At 45.0% G+C, this 14707-nt stretch overlaps 1 protein-coding gene across 4 annotated transcripts; it reads right to left on the bottom strand.

Annotated features, from left to right (window-relative positions):
- Positions 1 to 958: 958 nt before the first annotated feature.
- Positions 959 to 14277, bottom strand: snx16 (sorting nexin 16). Of its 4 annotated transcripts, none has more exons than XM_012865068.3 (9): positions 14096 to 14276; positions 11971 to 12526; positions 11538 to 11624; positions 9609 to 9757; positions 9287 to 9356; positions 8092 to 8240; positions 7157 to 7279; positions 5446 to 5481; positions 2873 to 2985 (listed from the first exon to the last, which is right to left on the bottom strand). In XM_012865068.3, the coding sequence occupies exons 2-8, from the start codon at positions 12367 to 12369 to the stop codon at positions 5463 to 5465; spliced, it is 996 nt and encodes a 331-aa protein (XP_012720522.2). In that variant the 5' UTR covers positions 12370 to 12526; positions 14096 to 14276; the 3' UTR covers positions 2873 to 2985; positions 5446 to 5462. The 4 variants fall into 4 exon arrangements, with proteins under 4 accessions (XP_012720520.2, XP_012720519.2, XP_012720522.2 ...); XM_012865069.3 differs by having other exon boundaries at positions 5446 to 5478; XM_012865066.3 differs by lacking the exon at positions 5446 to 5481 and having other exon boundaries at positions 959 to 2985; positions 8104 to 8240; positions 14096 to 14277.
- Positions 14278 to 14707: the final 430 nt, after the last annotated feature.

The raw sequence follows: 14707 nt of genomic DNA, 5'->3' as shown, positions 1-14707 counted from the left end.
TAAATAACCAGAATATCTTCATTCAGTACCATGAAATTAGAATAGGAATGTCCTTTATTGTCCCACGTTGGGGACATTCAGATGTGCCAGCATGAAGGCGATGCCCTGCTGTAGCATCCTCACAGCATGATGCTGCCATGTTTCTTTGTTGATGTGCAGTGTTACTTTTCTACGGCACAGCATTTTTCAGGTCAGTCAACAAGTCCCAACTGTAGCCTCATTTGAAAGCACCTTGCACACGTTTTCTGTCCATAAAAGGCTTGCGGCAAAACCCCAAACAGGACTTCCTACCTCTACGTTTGTGTAGTACACAAATGAGCGTCAGCAGATTCTTTTTTTAGCTGAACTGTGGATCTATGCTGCTCCTCCACAGCTACCATGGGCCTCTTGGATGCTTCTCCTCGTGCCTGGCCTCTTAGCTTGGGTGGACAACCACGTCTACAGTGGTTTGCACTTTTGCCTCACTTTAGAGATTTAGATTACTTTAACAGCGCTCCATCAGCTACTGAAAGCGTGGGGTGGGTCTCAAGATTTATATTAGCAAAATGACAGGAAAATTTATCACTTCCCTCCACGTTTATGTACTATGAGGTCTTAGTCTTTCATATAAAATCCCGAACAATACGTTGAAGGTTGTGGTTGTAACAAGACACAGAGGAAAACAGAACTGAAACAGGACACTAGGCAGGGCCAACGCCTTCACGATTACAGGGATAATAAGAGGCGGTGCAAGTAAATGTTGGTTAACGCCATCATCTTGAACGTGACGTCTGCCGTAAGTTTAAAAACATCAAATGACTAAAACGGGTCCCTTATGACTAACGCACACCAAAAAAAATGCTAATTCAGTGAACAGTGCTCAAGATGAAAAATTAGAAGCCATTTCCCCCTCAACTTTTACAAAGCTTCTTTTTCCCCTTATAAAGTCCTACCTCTAAACAAAAACATCTCCACAGCAGACAGATCCAAACTTTTATTTCACAAAAGAAAAAAAGTGGTACCATTTATTGCCATGGTAACAGAGATGCGAAACGTAAAACAAAGATATGTGTATTCAACGTTACTCCCTCTTTAATCATGTGAACATTTATTTTACCTCATAAGCAGCGCGTGTAACAGTGTCAACAGTATCCGTTTCACACCAGGGGCCCTGTTGTCGGCACCAAATGTTATTTGTGTATACATTTATATATATTTTCAAGTGAAACTACAGACGTGTATATCAGCTAAGATTCGATTTGTGTAATATTACAAAAAAAAAAACATGGCGTAAGGTCCATTCAAAAACAAGATTGTACACACAAGAGTGTTATTTAAAAGCGCTCCGTCCGAAGAAGAGAGAGGATATGGTTCATGTCCTGCACAAATCTATAAAGCAATTCAGAAAAGCTAAGAAACAACCCTTCAAGGCACTTAGTCAAGCAAGAGGCAACTATACAGAAAAGCGCTGATCATAAACACAACAAATATTAACATTTTACACGGAGAAACCAAAACAGATGTTAGTGATCAAAAAGGCATGTTTCCGTCTTAGAAATAGTAAAAACAACATCCGAGCAATCTTCAAGCTTCGCCATTCAACCTTAAAGTGCAAAACCGGACCTGGTCCAGGCCGAGCATGAGACATCAGCCAACCCCCCCCCCCCCCCAACCCGTAAATGATGATTAAAGAGCAAAAGCCACACAGGGCTCACCATGCGATACGTCTGCCTCTAGTGTTGCTTCGATTAGAAAATATGGCTTGTGTGGGTGACTTGCTCGCCAGGAACCGCCTAGACGGGATGTTTCTAGAGTTTAGCACCATTAGTGATGTAAAAGACGAGCCACCGTTTGCATTTCTGAGCAAAGTCTTGGTTCAACACGGTCGTTCTCTTATAGCGTCAGCGTGCTGGATCTCACGGCCGCCTGGACTAGCTTGGAAAAACAACCACATCTGACTTAGTGTTATATTTCGTAGTAAATTAAATACATTAAGCACAAAAGAGTAAATATTTTTTTTAACTAAATCATAATAATCTAGAGACCAATATCTTAAAGTGCATATATTAATGTAAAATCGTCAACGGATGAAAGCACATTACCATATTGATGAATGGAGGAAAGCTATTGAACTGGCTGAAATGTTCCTTTACCGTTCCCCAGATTATTAAACAATGATTGTAGCCTAAGCTATGAACAGGACAGGCATCTTTTTCTTCTCATTTAAACATTATGAAATGATGATTTCAGTACATATCAGCTATTGCGTTTCATGTCTCCTTTTTGGATCTGTGTGATGCGGCTTCCAACCAAGAAGCACTTAGAACAAGAGGGAAGATTGGCTTCTGGGTGCAAACTGACCGACGGTGGGAGAAAGGTCCGTTTAAACTAATAACAGTCAGTGGCAGTACAGAGTATTGACACATATTGACCCGAACACAACCCGTCTGGTGCTTGTCCAGTGACTAATCAAGATCTGCTCACATGGCCACATGGGGGTGCTGTCTCCCAGTTTGGAGAAGACTTCTCACAAGGCCACAGGTCTGAGATGATAACGCTTAAGATTGTCAGTCTGAAAGTCATCAAGCCTTCAGGTTTGTTGCAGCCAAGCTTTCTGGTGGCGAAGATCAGAAGCACGGCGCGACAAACGCAGCAGGTTCGAGCTGCGGCTGAGGTTCTCAGGTTTTAGAAAGTGCCAGATAAAATAACCCGCAAGTCGCGTCGCTGTGAAACCTCCCCGACTCCGTGCCCCGGCAGATCGAACTCCGACTCTCTGAGGTCAAACAGCAGATCCAGGCTGAGACGTGGTGAAAGGCCATGTGACGTGGAGTCAGACGGGTGGACGATGGAGGGGGGGGGGGGGCGAGCGGAGAGCGCGGGGCTCGGCGCTAATCCTCGCTTTTCTTGTGGAACAGCTGCGTGACCTGGATGACCGGAGGAGAGGTGCCGAGCGATGGCCTGCACCAGCAGGCGGAGGACCGCACCGGCTGGAGCTGACACCTGTCGCTGCGGACACAAACCACACCGTTCGTTTCAGGGCTTATGGGCAATAAAATTAGACTGAAGGTATCTAGAAGTCAGACAACACAACAGATGACAGAGGAGTGCAGAAGAAATACACGACGGGGATGTATGGTGCTTTGCAAAAGTATTCAGAGCACTTGAACTTTTCCCACACGTCATGTTATAATCACCAACTCTGATGTAGGTTTTTCAGATTTGATGCAACACAAAGTGCAGCTGAATTATAGAGTGGAAAGTTAAATTATAGTTGACTGCAATCTACCAGTAGAAATCTTACTGTTGAGTATTTGCATTCAGCCCCCAAAGTCGATAGCCTCGTGAGACCATCCTGATCTCGCGAGCTTTCAAGGTTTCACTCGCAGATCAGTCTGGCTGCTCTCCGTTAAAGAAAATTTGGAGCCGTTCACCAAACGAACGTCCAATCAGCGTTGGCTTTGAGGCGCGTTGAGGTGTGACGCAACGGGAAGCGCGTCAGTTCAGTCTAAACAACATGGCGGTTTCAGCCGATGAAACTAGCGTTAGCGCGGCTATAGAGCAAGTTTTATCGGAATTACAGAGTATTTATTTGCTGAGCTAACGAGCCTTTACCTGCAGCACCAAGAGTAGCTTGGCTTGTGGTTGTGTTTTCGTCGTCGCTCTGTTACGAGCGACGACGAATCTGATTGGTTCATTTGGCCCGTCTATCACCAACATAGGCCAATCAGCTAACCAGTATTTTCGCCCCTTCCCAAAGTTACTTCAACGGAAGGTTTCCAGATGGATATGCGGAGCAAATCTATCTGGCGGAGTCAGGTAACAAAGTCGATGCTTTAGAGACCGCCTCCTTTCTCTCCTACTTCAAGCTTTGTCCGTTTTTCCCTTTTGTTGCTAAAGACTGGAGCTCAGTCAGATTAATGTGTCTGAACTTCCCAAAGTCCAAAGCTAATTCCAACAGAGAATGGCAGGATTAGAGCATTAACATTCAAACAGCTAAATCTGCTTCAGTCTAAACCGTTCCCGCGTGGTTCTGGCTGAAAGCTTAGGAACCTCTTCAACCTCGGCGCCAGCATCAAGTCTGTCCAGCCTCCAGCAGGTTCATTCCCTGGACCGCCCCGCATTTAGCTCCATCCATCTACCCCTGAACTCTGACCAGCTTCCCTGCCCCTGCTAAACAAAAGCGTGATGCTGCCACTATGGTTCAAAGGTAAGGCTCTTTTCTGAGTTTTCTACCACACAATGTTTTGAACACGGGCCAAAAATTCAGCCTTCCTAAGGAGTCCATCAAGGAGCTGTCCTGTCACCATCTCCCACCTGAGCTCTGCATCTCTGCAGTTCCTCCAGAGTTACTGATAGCCTCTAGGCTGCTTCGGTTTAATTAATGCTTCCTTGTTGGACGTGCCTTATGTGTGCAGTGAAAACATATTTTCATTTTCAGATGAACTGAACGGTGCTTCATGAGATGCTAGAAATTGGAGCATCTTTTTTCAACACTTGACTCTGCGTTAAACTTCTATAAGACTTCCTCTCTGACCTGTCTGCTGCCTTCATGATGCTGTTTGTTCACTAATGTTCTGTAACAAACCTGTGAGGCCAGAAACAGGACAGCTGGATCTATAGTGGGATTAAATACCACACAGTGGTGGGTGACTTCCAAAGGCAGCCGGATGCATCCAAACGCATTACAGGGCAAAGGGAACTTTAAAAAACATTTATTGCACAAAACCATAAATTTGTAGTTTGAATGTGACAAAAGTTGAAGGGGTGTGAATACTTTTGCAAAGGCCCAGTAGAACAGCCCGGGTTATGAGTCAGCCACTGGAGGAGAACACGGTGAGCAAACATGTGACTGAGAGAGAGGCGGTCAGACGTGTTAGTTGGACGCAACGTGTCCAGAAAGCTTTGAAGAGCACAGCGCATCTTTTTAATTAAGGCTGCGCCACACGAGAGCCTTGAAACCAACCGGGTATTTTGACATCATAATCAAGGAAGCCATGATGCATGAGGGAGGAGATAGCTCACCCTGGTGCTGTAAAAAGAAACGTATCCCCGCTTTAACACCGGTTTCTATATACATAACAGTGTGGTGAAAGATCCCCCTACAGACTTATGTTTTTGCTTCTGTTACCCTTAATAGTTTCATTGACCTACAGCTATCGATTGAGAAAGCAATACAAACCAACATTTTAATATCAGGCAAGTTGGAAGCGCTTCTTCCCTTGATATGATAAAACATTATTAGAAAACCGCTGTTTGGAAACGAGCAAAAAGACAAGAGATCTGCGAGGAGGAGCAGACTTCTCCCCGGCAACACAGACAGACTGTGCAGCCAGTACAGACGCCACAGTTTACGGCACATTTAGCATGCAAGGCTTGTAGAGACAGACGTGGGTTAAAAAACGAGCCCATCCCTGAACAACAGCACAGTTTGCTGCAGAACGGGCTGCAAGATAGCTTTCAGAATACCTGCTGGAGCTCTGCTTTCACACCGCGGCCGCACTGCTGTCAGATATGCAGGTAAAGAAAAATTAAATCACAAGGGGGGAAAACTTTAAATTATACAATAAACATAATAACTACTAATTAGATCAGCAAATCTTCCTTTTGTTTAAAGCAGATTTAAAGTGTCTTTGGCTGCACTATCAGCACTCAGCCATCATTCCCAGGATGCTCTCTAATCTCATATTTGGGATCAAACTTGCTCTGATTTACCTCCTGCTGCTCCTTTTCTGACACCGTGGAGCTTTGCTTCATGGTTTTCACCTGAGGCGGTGATGCTCCCTGCATACCTGCCTCCAGTCCTGCTGTGCATCTTTGTTTTGTTCAGATGTTTTCGTCCCCGAGGGTCATTGATTTTTTTTATACCTATTATAGCAAACCTTCAGCAGACAGTTGCGAGCTCATCACTGTAAATCAGCTGCTACCAGACTTTGATTGTTGGCCCTCCTCTAAGTCTGCTTTAAATGCACCTGTCCCTTCATCGTAGGCATCATGGGGTCAAAGAACGCCCCAAACACGCAGATTTATGTTCACTAAGGTTTCTAGTATCGTTATTGTCGGCTGTGGAAAGCACAGATTAGATGGCTGCAGTATTTCTACTTTTGTTAAAAGTATTCAACACTTCTACTGCAGCAAAGAGCACTTTTAAAACCTGGACTCCATCAGTCTGTTAGAAATCAAAAGGTCCCCTTTATGACACTGAATCAGGTGGTAGAGCTTGGAACAAGCAAAGCTTGGTCCTGTTTGGACCCATCAATGACCCAGTACTAGTCACTGAGCCATGAAGGGGAACTAATGAGAAAAGCCCACGTTGAAAGTTGAGGCACCCTCAGCTTCACATCTGTGCCTTGCAAAAGTATTCATTCGCACAAATCAGCAGCTTCAGCTGACTACTGAGGCCCACTGACCTGCTGGAAGGTGAACATCTGCCCCAGATTTAAGCCTTCTGAAGCCTCTACTCTGTTTTCTATCAGGATCGCCCTGGATTTACTTCCCTCCATCGACTCTGATCAGCTTCTCTGGTACTGTTTAATATACATGCCCATAGCAACAGAGTTTCCCCTACCGCTCTAATCGTCGCTCCTTTACCTTCAGCTCAGAGCCCCCTGTGTTCACACACAGGTAAGCTCAGCCTCCTGTTCTGATGGGGGAACATGGGGCGGTCATTAAAACGCTTAAATGACCAACCAGTGATCCCCCAGGACTAACATTTCTAGGGGAAACAGTGAAGCACCATGTCTCACAGTGAGGATGCTGTGTTTCGTATCTAGCCTTGTCCCACGTGTCCCCTACAGGGCTTGCAGCACACTACACATGGGACTTCTCTATCAACACATTTTTTATTTCTGGCCACTCTTCCATGAAGGTCACGTTTGTGGCGAAAAATGACAGCTAGTTCATACTTTTGTCACACCCTAGCTTTAGATTTGTGCAGCTCCTCCTCAAACTGTTAAAATATTTAAAGTGTGCGAACAGTATTGCAAGGCATTGTTCGTAAAAGGAAAAATCCAATGTGAAGCTTCAATTCCACAAATCTGACAATGCTTTGAATCATTTATTCTGCATCGAATTGAGTCCACAGCAGAGTTAAACTTAAAGTAACTAAACATCTACAAACCAGAGCAGAGTATCCACTCATACATCCATTAAATATTTGCTTTCTGGGTGCGTCTTTTACCCCGGGTCGTCCGGCATGTCCTGATCCGCCTCCGCTGCAGACGACTCCACATCGACGTCTGCGCTGCTCTCGCTTCCCTGAGCCGACAGACCCCACGGAGACCCCGGGCTGGCGCACCCTCCGCTGCAACGGACAGGCGACGCATCATTTAGCACAAAGTAACGGTCGACTAAAAACTACTGCAAATGTCCAGGCAGTATGTGAGTCTGCCCTGACACTTCTTTCAGTGAGTCAATGTTTGCACATATGGCTGGAAAAAAAACCCCCGCCACACCTTCAGTATCAATTAAAAAGTGTTAAAACAATGTAAAGCATATGATATAGGATAGCTACTATATTTGTGCACTTACTCTAATAAGAGTTTAAAACGAATTTAAACATTGTGAAATGTTAAAATTTGCTGTTGAAAACCCAATTCATCCAGCTCCAGTCTGCATCACTGCGAAGCTGCTGGTGGCGACTAGGCGCTGCTCTGCTCTCGGCAGGAAAGGAAAATTTCAGACCCCTTTCTGTGTTTTTGGTTTTGATTTAGCAGCTTCACTTGAAAGTAGCTCTCTGTCTACACTACTGTGAGCAGCGTGGGGTCTCACTATTCCCTCAGCACTGTCTTACAGGCAGCTGCTGCGTGAGCTTTGTGAAATGCAGGTTATTGCACTATTGATCACAATGGGGACACTCATCTTTGTTCAAGTGGAACCGTTTATTTATTTTGCCTTATTTCAAGGTTTGCACTTCAAGCCCAATAGGGAAAGTCATTTTGGTTTGTTATTTTTTTTGTCAAATAAAAAAGTTTATTTGAATGATTTCCTTGTTGTTTCTAGTTTTTTTTTTTTAAGAAAATATTTTTTTTTTTATTCAAATGGTAAACTGGATTTATTGTGAACAGAAATCAGAGATTTTATATTTTAAGCCATATCGCCCAGCCCTATTTTCACCTGTCTACTGACTTGACGTGCTTCTCCAGTCTCAGGATGGTCTGCTCCCTGTCCTCTAGTTTCCTCCTTAGGGAGTCGATCTCCTTCTGCTTCTCCAGCAGCTCCTTCTGGAGGCGATAGTTGCTCTCCTCGAGAGTCTCACAGAACACCTGAAGGGAGGAAAATTCAATCAACCTTAACATCTGCCAGCTTTAATGTATGATAGACCAACACAAAGGTCGGTTAACAAATAAAAACCTGAAACGTAAAAACCTGCATTCATAATCATGGAACACCCATAAATAAGATCAGGTCATGGACAGAGCTGTGGAGAGGTGAACTTTTTCATCTACATGCCATCCTGAAGAAAATAAAAGCAAACTGAACACTACTAATCCACTAATTCCCTCAGTACAGTTTTAACTCTAAAGTCATTAAGACACCTGAAGTTGACTTTTGGAACATTTAATCTGATCCCAAGACATATGTGTAAGCAGGTCACTGCCAGATGTATATTGTATTTTCATGTACAAGAATCCTAAACTACGTCTCTGCTCAGTTTCCATGCAACCTAACAATGAATCTTTACTGATCTCATCCCTTCTGGACTCAGAAGACGGTATGATCAGATGAACACCATATTCTAACAGCATGAATAAAAAAAAAAAAGCTTCCTTGGCTCCTTCAAACTGTCTCGTAGCCGACAACAATTTCAAAAGACCTTTTCAAAATACTACAGGAAGCCTTTAATCCTTCGTCAGCAAACAGGAAGTGACGATCCTCTGGAAGGTTAGATGAAAGCCAAGTTCTGAAGATTTCTCCCCAGAGCTGAACTGCGCCTGGCTGAACGTCATTTGGTGGCTCGCTGGAGGCGTCTCCTACCTCCTCTCAAACAACGCAGCTTCTTGTGATGTCTTTCAAAAATAATCCCAGCCAATACGACTCAAGATGCTCATCAACCCAAAATGCATTGTCTAAATCTATGAATAATGTAATTGCAATCTTGGCATCTTCACAAGACATTAGTAGCTTACCCCCATCCTGTCTGCTTCCAGCGAGTAACTTCCTGATTGTAGTCCACCCATATACATAGAGGGGGAGCCCTCATCAAAACATTTATTACAACTAGATACCTAACAGGGGACATTACAGGGCTTAGTTGGCCTTTATTGCTTTGGTTGGAATAGGAAACAAACCTAAGCCTACGCGTTCTTACCCGGCTCTCCTCAAGGCTGTCAAAAGGTCCAGGAGGGTCATCGAGGCACAAAAACTCCCTCACTGGAAGGCTGTCAAGGAGAGCAAACACAAAAAGACAACCATACGGGAATGTTTCTGAGCAGCTCAGTGAAACGACGACAGCAAAGACTGGGTATCTTAGTCAGACAATGATGCCGACGTTCTCTTTAGCTGAGCTACGTTGACAAAAGTGACAAAGAGCTGAATCAGCAGTGTCTGCTAATAAGTGCTCGAGTGATCACAATAGGAGTTTAATCACAAATAATCAAGCAAATATTACTGAAATAAGCGGTGCTAAGTACCAGTTGGCGATGTCTTTGTGTGCCACCAAGTTCTGTAAAAAAGCCTGGAGTCCCAGCTGCCTGTCTTCCAGGAAGTCGCTGTTGTAGTTGTCCTTAAACCACCTCTTGGGAGGCAGCGAGAGCCGGAAACCAGGGAACATTTCCTTTAGCTGGAAGGAACCCACACATGCGGCAAGAAATTAGCACCAAAGCATCAAGTTTATACCTACAAAAAAAAAATTAACCCTGAGTTTAATCAGAGTGTCTCAGCAGGTGTAATGAGCTGCAGGGAGTGTCAAAAAACAGCTCAGTTCAGCGCACCCTCGGATTCAGAACCCTCCATTGTCGTTGAGAACAAAACCTATTATCCTCTGCCTCAGTGGGAGCTCGACTTTTCCAGAGGAAGAGCTTAGAAACTAGGCAGCGACTCATATTCCCCCTTTTTCACTTGCTGTGAGGTTTACAAGCCAACAATGTTGCAGGTTTCCTGTCAAAGGAAGTAGGGACTGGTCATTCTCGTATCATTTAGTTTTAACCATAAAAAAAGGGTCTTGTTACAAGAATTTTAATTCTTAGTTAGGAGAATAAACTCTTGACACTATGGTTGGGATTGTGGTTTTGTTATTTGGCCCACTGTGGTTTCCACAAGAGCATTACTGATTATGACTAAATGCAGTTCCTGTCACCTGTTATCTACCTGGAAACCTTTGCGGTCCTGGTTTCCTACTTGATAACGGACAAGTTTCACTTTCACAGCACTGTTTGTGCTGCTCTGACTTCCTGATGTGACTGGCTTTACCAAAAACAATGAAGCCTTTTTAAAAACGTCGCTTATTTTCACTTCAATAAATACTACAAATATCATGCTGAGATTTTACAAGCATATGTCAAAAGTATTTGAATAAAGCTCAGTAAGAGTGGAAGAGGCGATCTAAACCCCTGCAGCTCTGGCTCTACACTGAGGCCCGCTGTCAGCCTGGTTGTCTTTCATGACTTCTCTGTATTTAGCTTAAATTAATACTTCTGCAAAGGGCAGTAAAAAGCTGCTTCTGGGATAATCTCTCCCTCCCTCACTGTAAACAATCCCTGGCAGTAACTAGTTACCAATTATAAACTTTCTACCCAGACTTGATGATGCAGTCATCCTCTGGCGATATAATGGTGATAATGTGGCGGACGGCATCATGAACTGTGTTTCATGACTGCTAGGATATGTGGTAGAAAACATACAATCTTCAATCATTAAATACATGAATGTGTAATTTGACTTTAATGCAGAAACCAAATACTCAGACATTAGAGTCCAGATGACAACCTGAGAGCAAAATTGGATTGTGAAAATGTGAAATGCAAACCAAGCAAAACACCCTCGTTGTAACAAACGGTGTGTATAACTGAGCAGTCGAGAACAGATTAAAATGAGTCACAGTTACAAAAAATACATCAGCAAATAATCTGAGCCAACAGTGACACTTCAGCAGGTATAAATACCGCATTATTTTTGGAGGCATCTACTGAAAAAGATGAAAGAATAGAGAGGATGCACGCTGTGTCCTGCCTCATGTTTAATCTTCACAGCACAACGTTTACATCAGCTTTTACTTTCCTCTTCCTCCTGCAGGGCTCCAAGCGCAGAAAAAAAGTGCAGAGAAGTGCAGGCTCCTTTTTAACCCATATTTCCTGCCTATGTAATCTGCAGCAAACGTTCTTTTCTCAAACCATGAGCGAGCCGTCCGCCGTGTCGGCTCAGGGCCGCTAGCTGAGCGGGAACAGAAAGCTCCTTTGTGCAGCTCTGAGCGCTTTTCTCCGCACGCTCAAAAGCACGGCGGCCGGATAACAAACGGCTGATAACAGTGTTTGCAGACACTAGCCCAAGATAAGCGAAGCGGAGCAGAAAACGGCCTTATCGTTTGGGACGGCTGCGGGCAAGCGCAACGTAAACAAACGCACCTTGTCGTTGAGTCGGGAGAAGTCCGTGTACCTTCTGAATACGACCCAGCTCTCGTCTGAACTCTTGCGGACCAGGATCTTATAAACCTGCAGGACATCAAAACTGGCTTTAAGCAGCAGAAATACAGCAAAACATGCAAGATGAAAGATCGGCGCATTGCCTTCATTCATAACGAAATTCTTTCCATGCACTCTATTAAAATCTCAGAGTACAAAACTATATTTTCACTCATTCACACCCTGACGGTGGTGAGCTATGGTAGCAGCCACAGCTGCCCTGGGGCAGACTGACAGAGGCCAGGCTGCCATACATCAGCGCCACCGGCGTCTTGCCCAAGGACACAACGACAGACGGTTGGAGCGGCGGACCGACCCAATAGGCCTGGATCAGAGCAATTATTAGGTACAGCTTCTATGGTGTCAAAGGTTTTACCGTGAACTTGGCTCTCTCCTCCATGACCTCGTACCCCAGCACCGTGGGGGTGATCGGCCTCTCCTCTGCTCGCCGACTCCCGGCAGGATCCGACGCCGACCGAGGACACGCAGAGGTTTCCAGCGTCCCGTTCAGCCCGGCCCGTGTCACGGGGCTCTGCGGGGGCGGCGGCGTCAGGCTGCGGTTGGCTCTGTCCGTGCGGCGCGGCTGCCGCTGTGAAGCCGCCGCGCCGCCGGGGCGTCCCCGCTCCTCCCCCGCCGACCTGGTGATGGGGGACGAGGACTCAGAGCCGCTGGAGACGCTTCCCAGAGACGCGGCGCGTTGCGGGCGCCTCAGCTTGCCGCCGCCGGGCAGGGCTCTGTCCATGGGGACGGGGACAGGCACGAAGGGTGAAGCCATCTCCCTGAGTCTGGGGCTCGCCGCCGCCCTGCCACTGCAGCTGGAAGCAAGGCTCCTCGCACCAACGCAGACCTCGGCTGGCCTCAGCAGCTTCCGTACGACGATGGGGTCTAAGAGCGACGTTCAGCTTGAGAGGAGGACATTGACCTTCAGAGCCCTGTGGACACAGAACAAAAGTGTTTCCATGTTTATATTTAAGCAGCAGAGAAAACTTCACATCGATGACAACGAATCGATGGTCTATCTAGGGCATCAGGGCACCAGACTGTAAAGGCAGATGAATTATTGATTTAGGCCGCATGTTATTAATAATTCATGAATTTTACAATATAGGGTAAAATCCAGCGCAGAAGAGCCTTCAGAAAACACCATCCAGTGGTGTAACGTTTCCACCGACAAGGATAAAAACCCAGCAGGCTGATAAAGTTCAGCTTTCTATGGGGGATTACACTTAATATTGCCCATGTGTGACGGATTTAGCGCAGGAATCACAAGGTGCATTTCGGAGGATTCTGATTCTGCTCTCTCAAGTGTTGCTGAAGCTGTACAGAACATAAAAATAGTTTTAAAGTAGGACTTTCATTCAAAAAAATGTAAATAAGGAAAACTACCAACACACTAAAGAAAACAAAAACTCCACAGCCATGTGATGATGGGAACTAAACCTGACTGCATGATGATTTATGGCCAAAAAAAAAAACCTTACCAGGCAACTTGTTCTATAGGAGCTAAACAATACTTAAAGTGAACTTGGGCTGATTTTACAGAGAAGTCTGGCTGGTAGTTTTTAACATAAAAATGCAACATATTACATTTAAATTAAAGTAATTGCCCAAACAAATGCACAGCTAGCCCTGCTCACTGCAATGGACCAGGTATGGTTGCTGCGATCTGTCCAGAATGAGAGCATGAAAAAGCAAAAATTATATTTATAAATAATCAAGTCATTATGCACCTTAATGTCCAGTTATATCATCATTATGTTACAATAATTGACACGGTTTTTTTCTTCTTTTCTTACAGAATTTGGATCACTTGTGTACCTCCATAAGGAAAGCTTGCAATTTAAAAATCAGAGCATTAGCCTATATGACCTGTCTGTTAGGATCATGTCAAGAACCTGCATCTATAATGTTTTCACGCGTGTCAACGTGTCTAGCAGGAATGCGTGAAAACAAAGGCGCAAAGAGAGCAAATCAAAGCTCCACATCCGCAGCAACAACAGGAGGCGGCGGGTGAGCTGAAGGCCGGCCAGCGGTCTGCGGCGGGACGCTAGCATCTGTAACACCGCTTCTAATGTCGGACACACGAACCGGCCCGTCTTCCCACGGAAGAAGTCACCCGGCGCACATCGCCACCTCCACCAGGACGTCCACGCGGAAGCGGAGCTCAGCTGACTTTCTAAGCGGCCACAGCCGCGGATAAAAACAGGGTCGCCTTCCGCCGCCGCGGCTTTCAGCACTTGCCCTACCTGAGTAGCTTCACGCCGAATTACGTGGCGTTTGTATTTACTTTACTGTAACAAAAGGCTACTGTGGTTTTCTGACGCTGCTTTTCGAAAGGTTAACAGGTAGTGAGTTTCCGACAGCGTCCATTGTGTCCACAGCCCCACCGAGGAGGCAGAAATACTGAGCCATCACTACTCGGTATGCTCACCTTAAGCTAGCAGGCTACCGCGGAGAGCTCGGCTAGACGGCAGCTGGCAGGAGTAGCAGAGGGGGCTTACCTTCGGGTTCAAAACGGAATCTCCTTCCCTGTCATGTAATATGCACTTTATCAGGCTGGTGGAGGTGAATGTCCGTGGCTCATATCGCTGTCTCTCCGCCACATTCCGTCCTGCTGCTCCGTTGGCTTGTTTGAACTCAATCCGCCGCCCGCGAGTTGTCTTCAGGACGGCCACGCGGGGGCGCTGCAGCCTGGCAGCGGGGCGGCTTTACACACGTGATTTCTGACTTTTTAGAGTTGCGTTCAGCACACTTTTATTGCTGGTCTAAATATTTTTAGGCGCCTGCATGCAGTGTATTATGGAGGACCAAGTCTTCCATATCTAAAAATAAATGCAGAAATAAATAAATGCTAAATAAATAAATAAGCACAATTAATTGCCACCAAATTAATAAATGTAGGTAGAAATTAAATTATACAGTGAGACATAAATGTATATATCTCTTTTAATTAGCTTATTTATTTATTCGCCTTTGTAATAATTACCTTATTTATTTATTGTGCGTTATAATCTTCAACTTTATTTATTAATTACTTATATTTTTTAAAGTATTTATTTATGCGTATGTTATAATGTTTTGTCTGTTTTATTCTTCCATTGTATTTTTTTACC

This window comes from Fundulus heteroclitus, chromosome 21, assembly GCF_011125445.2.
Source record: "Fundulus heteroclitus isolate FHET01 chromosome 21, MU-UCD_Fhet_4.1, whole genome shotgun sequence".
Taxonomy (NCBI): Eukaryota; Metazoa; Chordata; class Actinopteri; order Cyprinodontiformes; family Fundulidae; genus Fundulus; species Fundulus heteroclitus.
The sequence above is the reverse complement of the archived record's forward strand: the minus strand, read 5'-3'. Positions and strand labels throughout refer to the sequence as shown.

Bases quoted from the DNA above. Each gene is read 5' to 3' on its own strand.
- snx16 (XM_012865065.3), bottom strand. From the start codon at position 12,369: ATGGCTTCACCCTTCGTGCCTGTCCCCGTCCCCATGGACAGAGCCCTG. The intron at 9,357-9,608 runs GTACTTAGCACC...TCTCCTTGACAG, and splicing joins CACAAAGACATCGCCAACTG to CCTTCCAGTGAGGGAGTTTT. The intron at 8,241-9,286 runs GTAAGAACGCGT...TCCTCCCTTCAG, and splicing joins ACAGCCTTGAGGAGAGCCGG to GTGTTCTGTGAGACTCTCGA.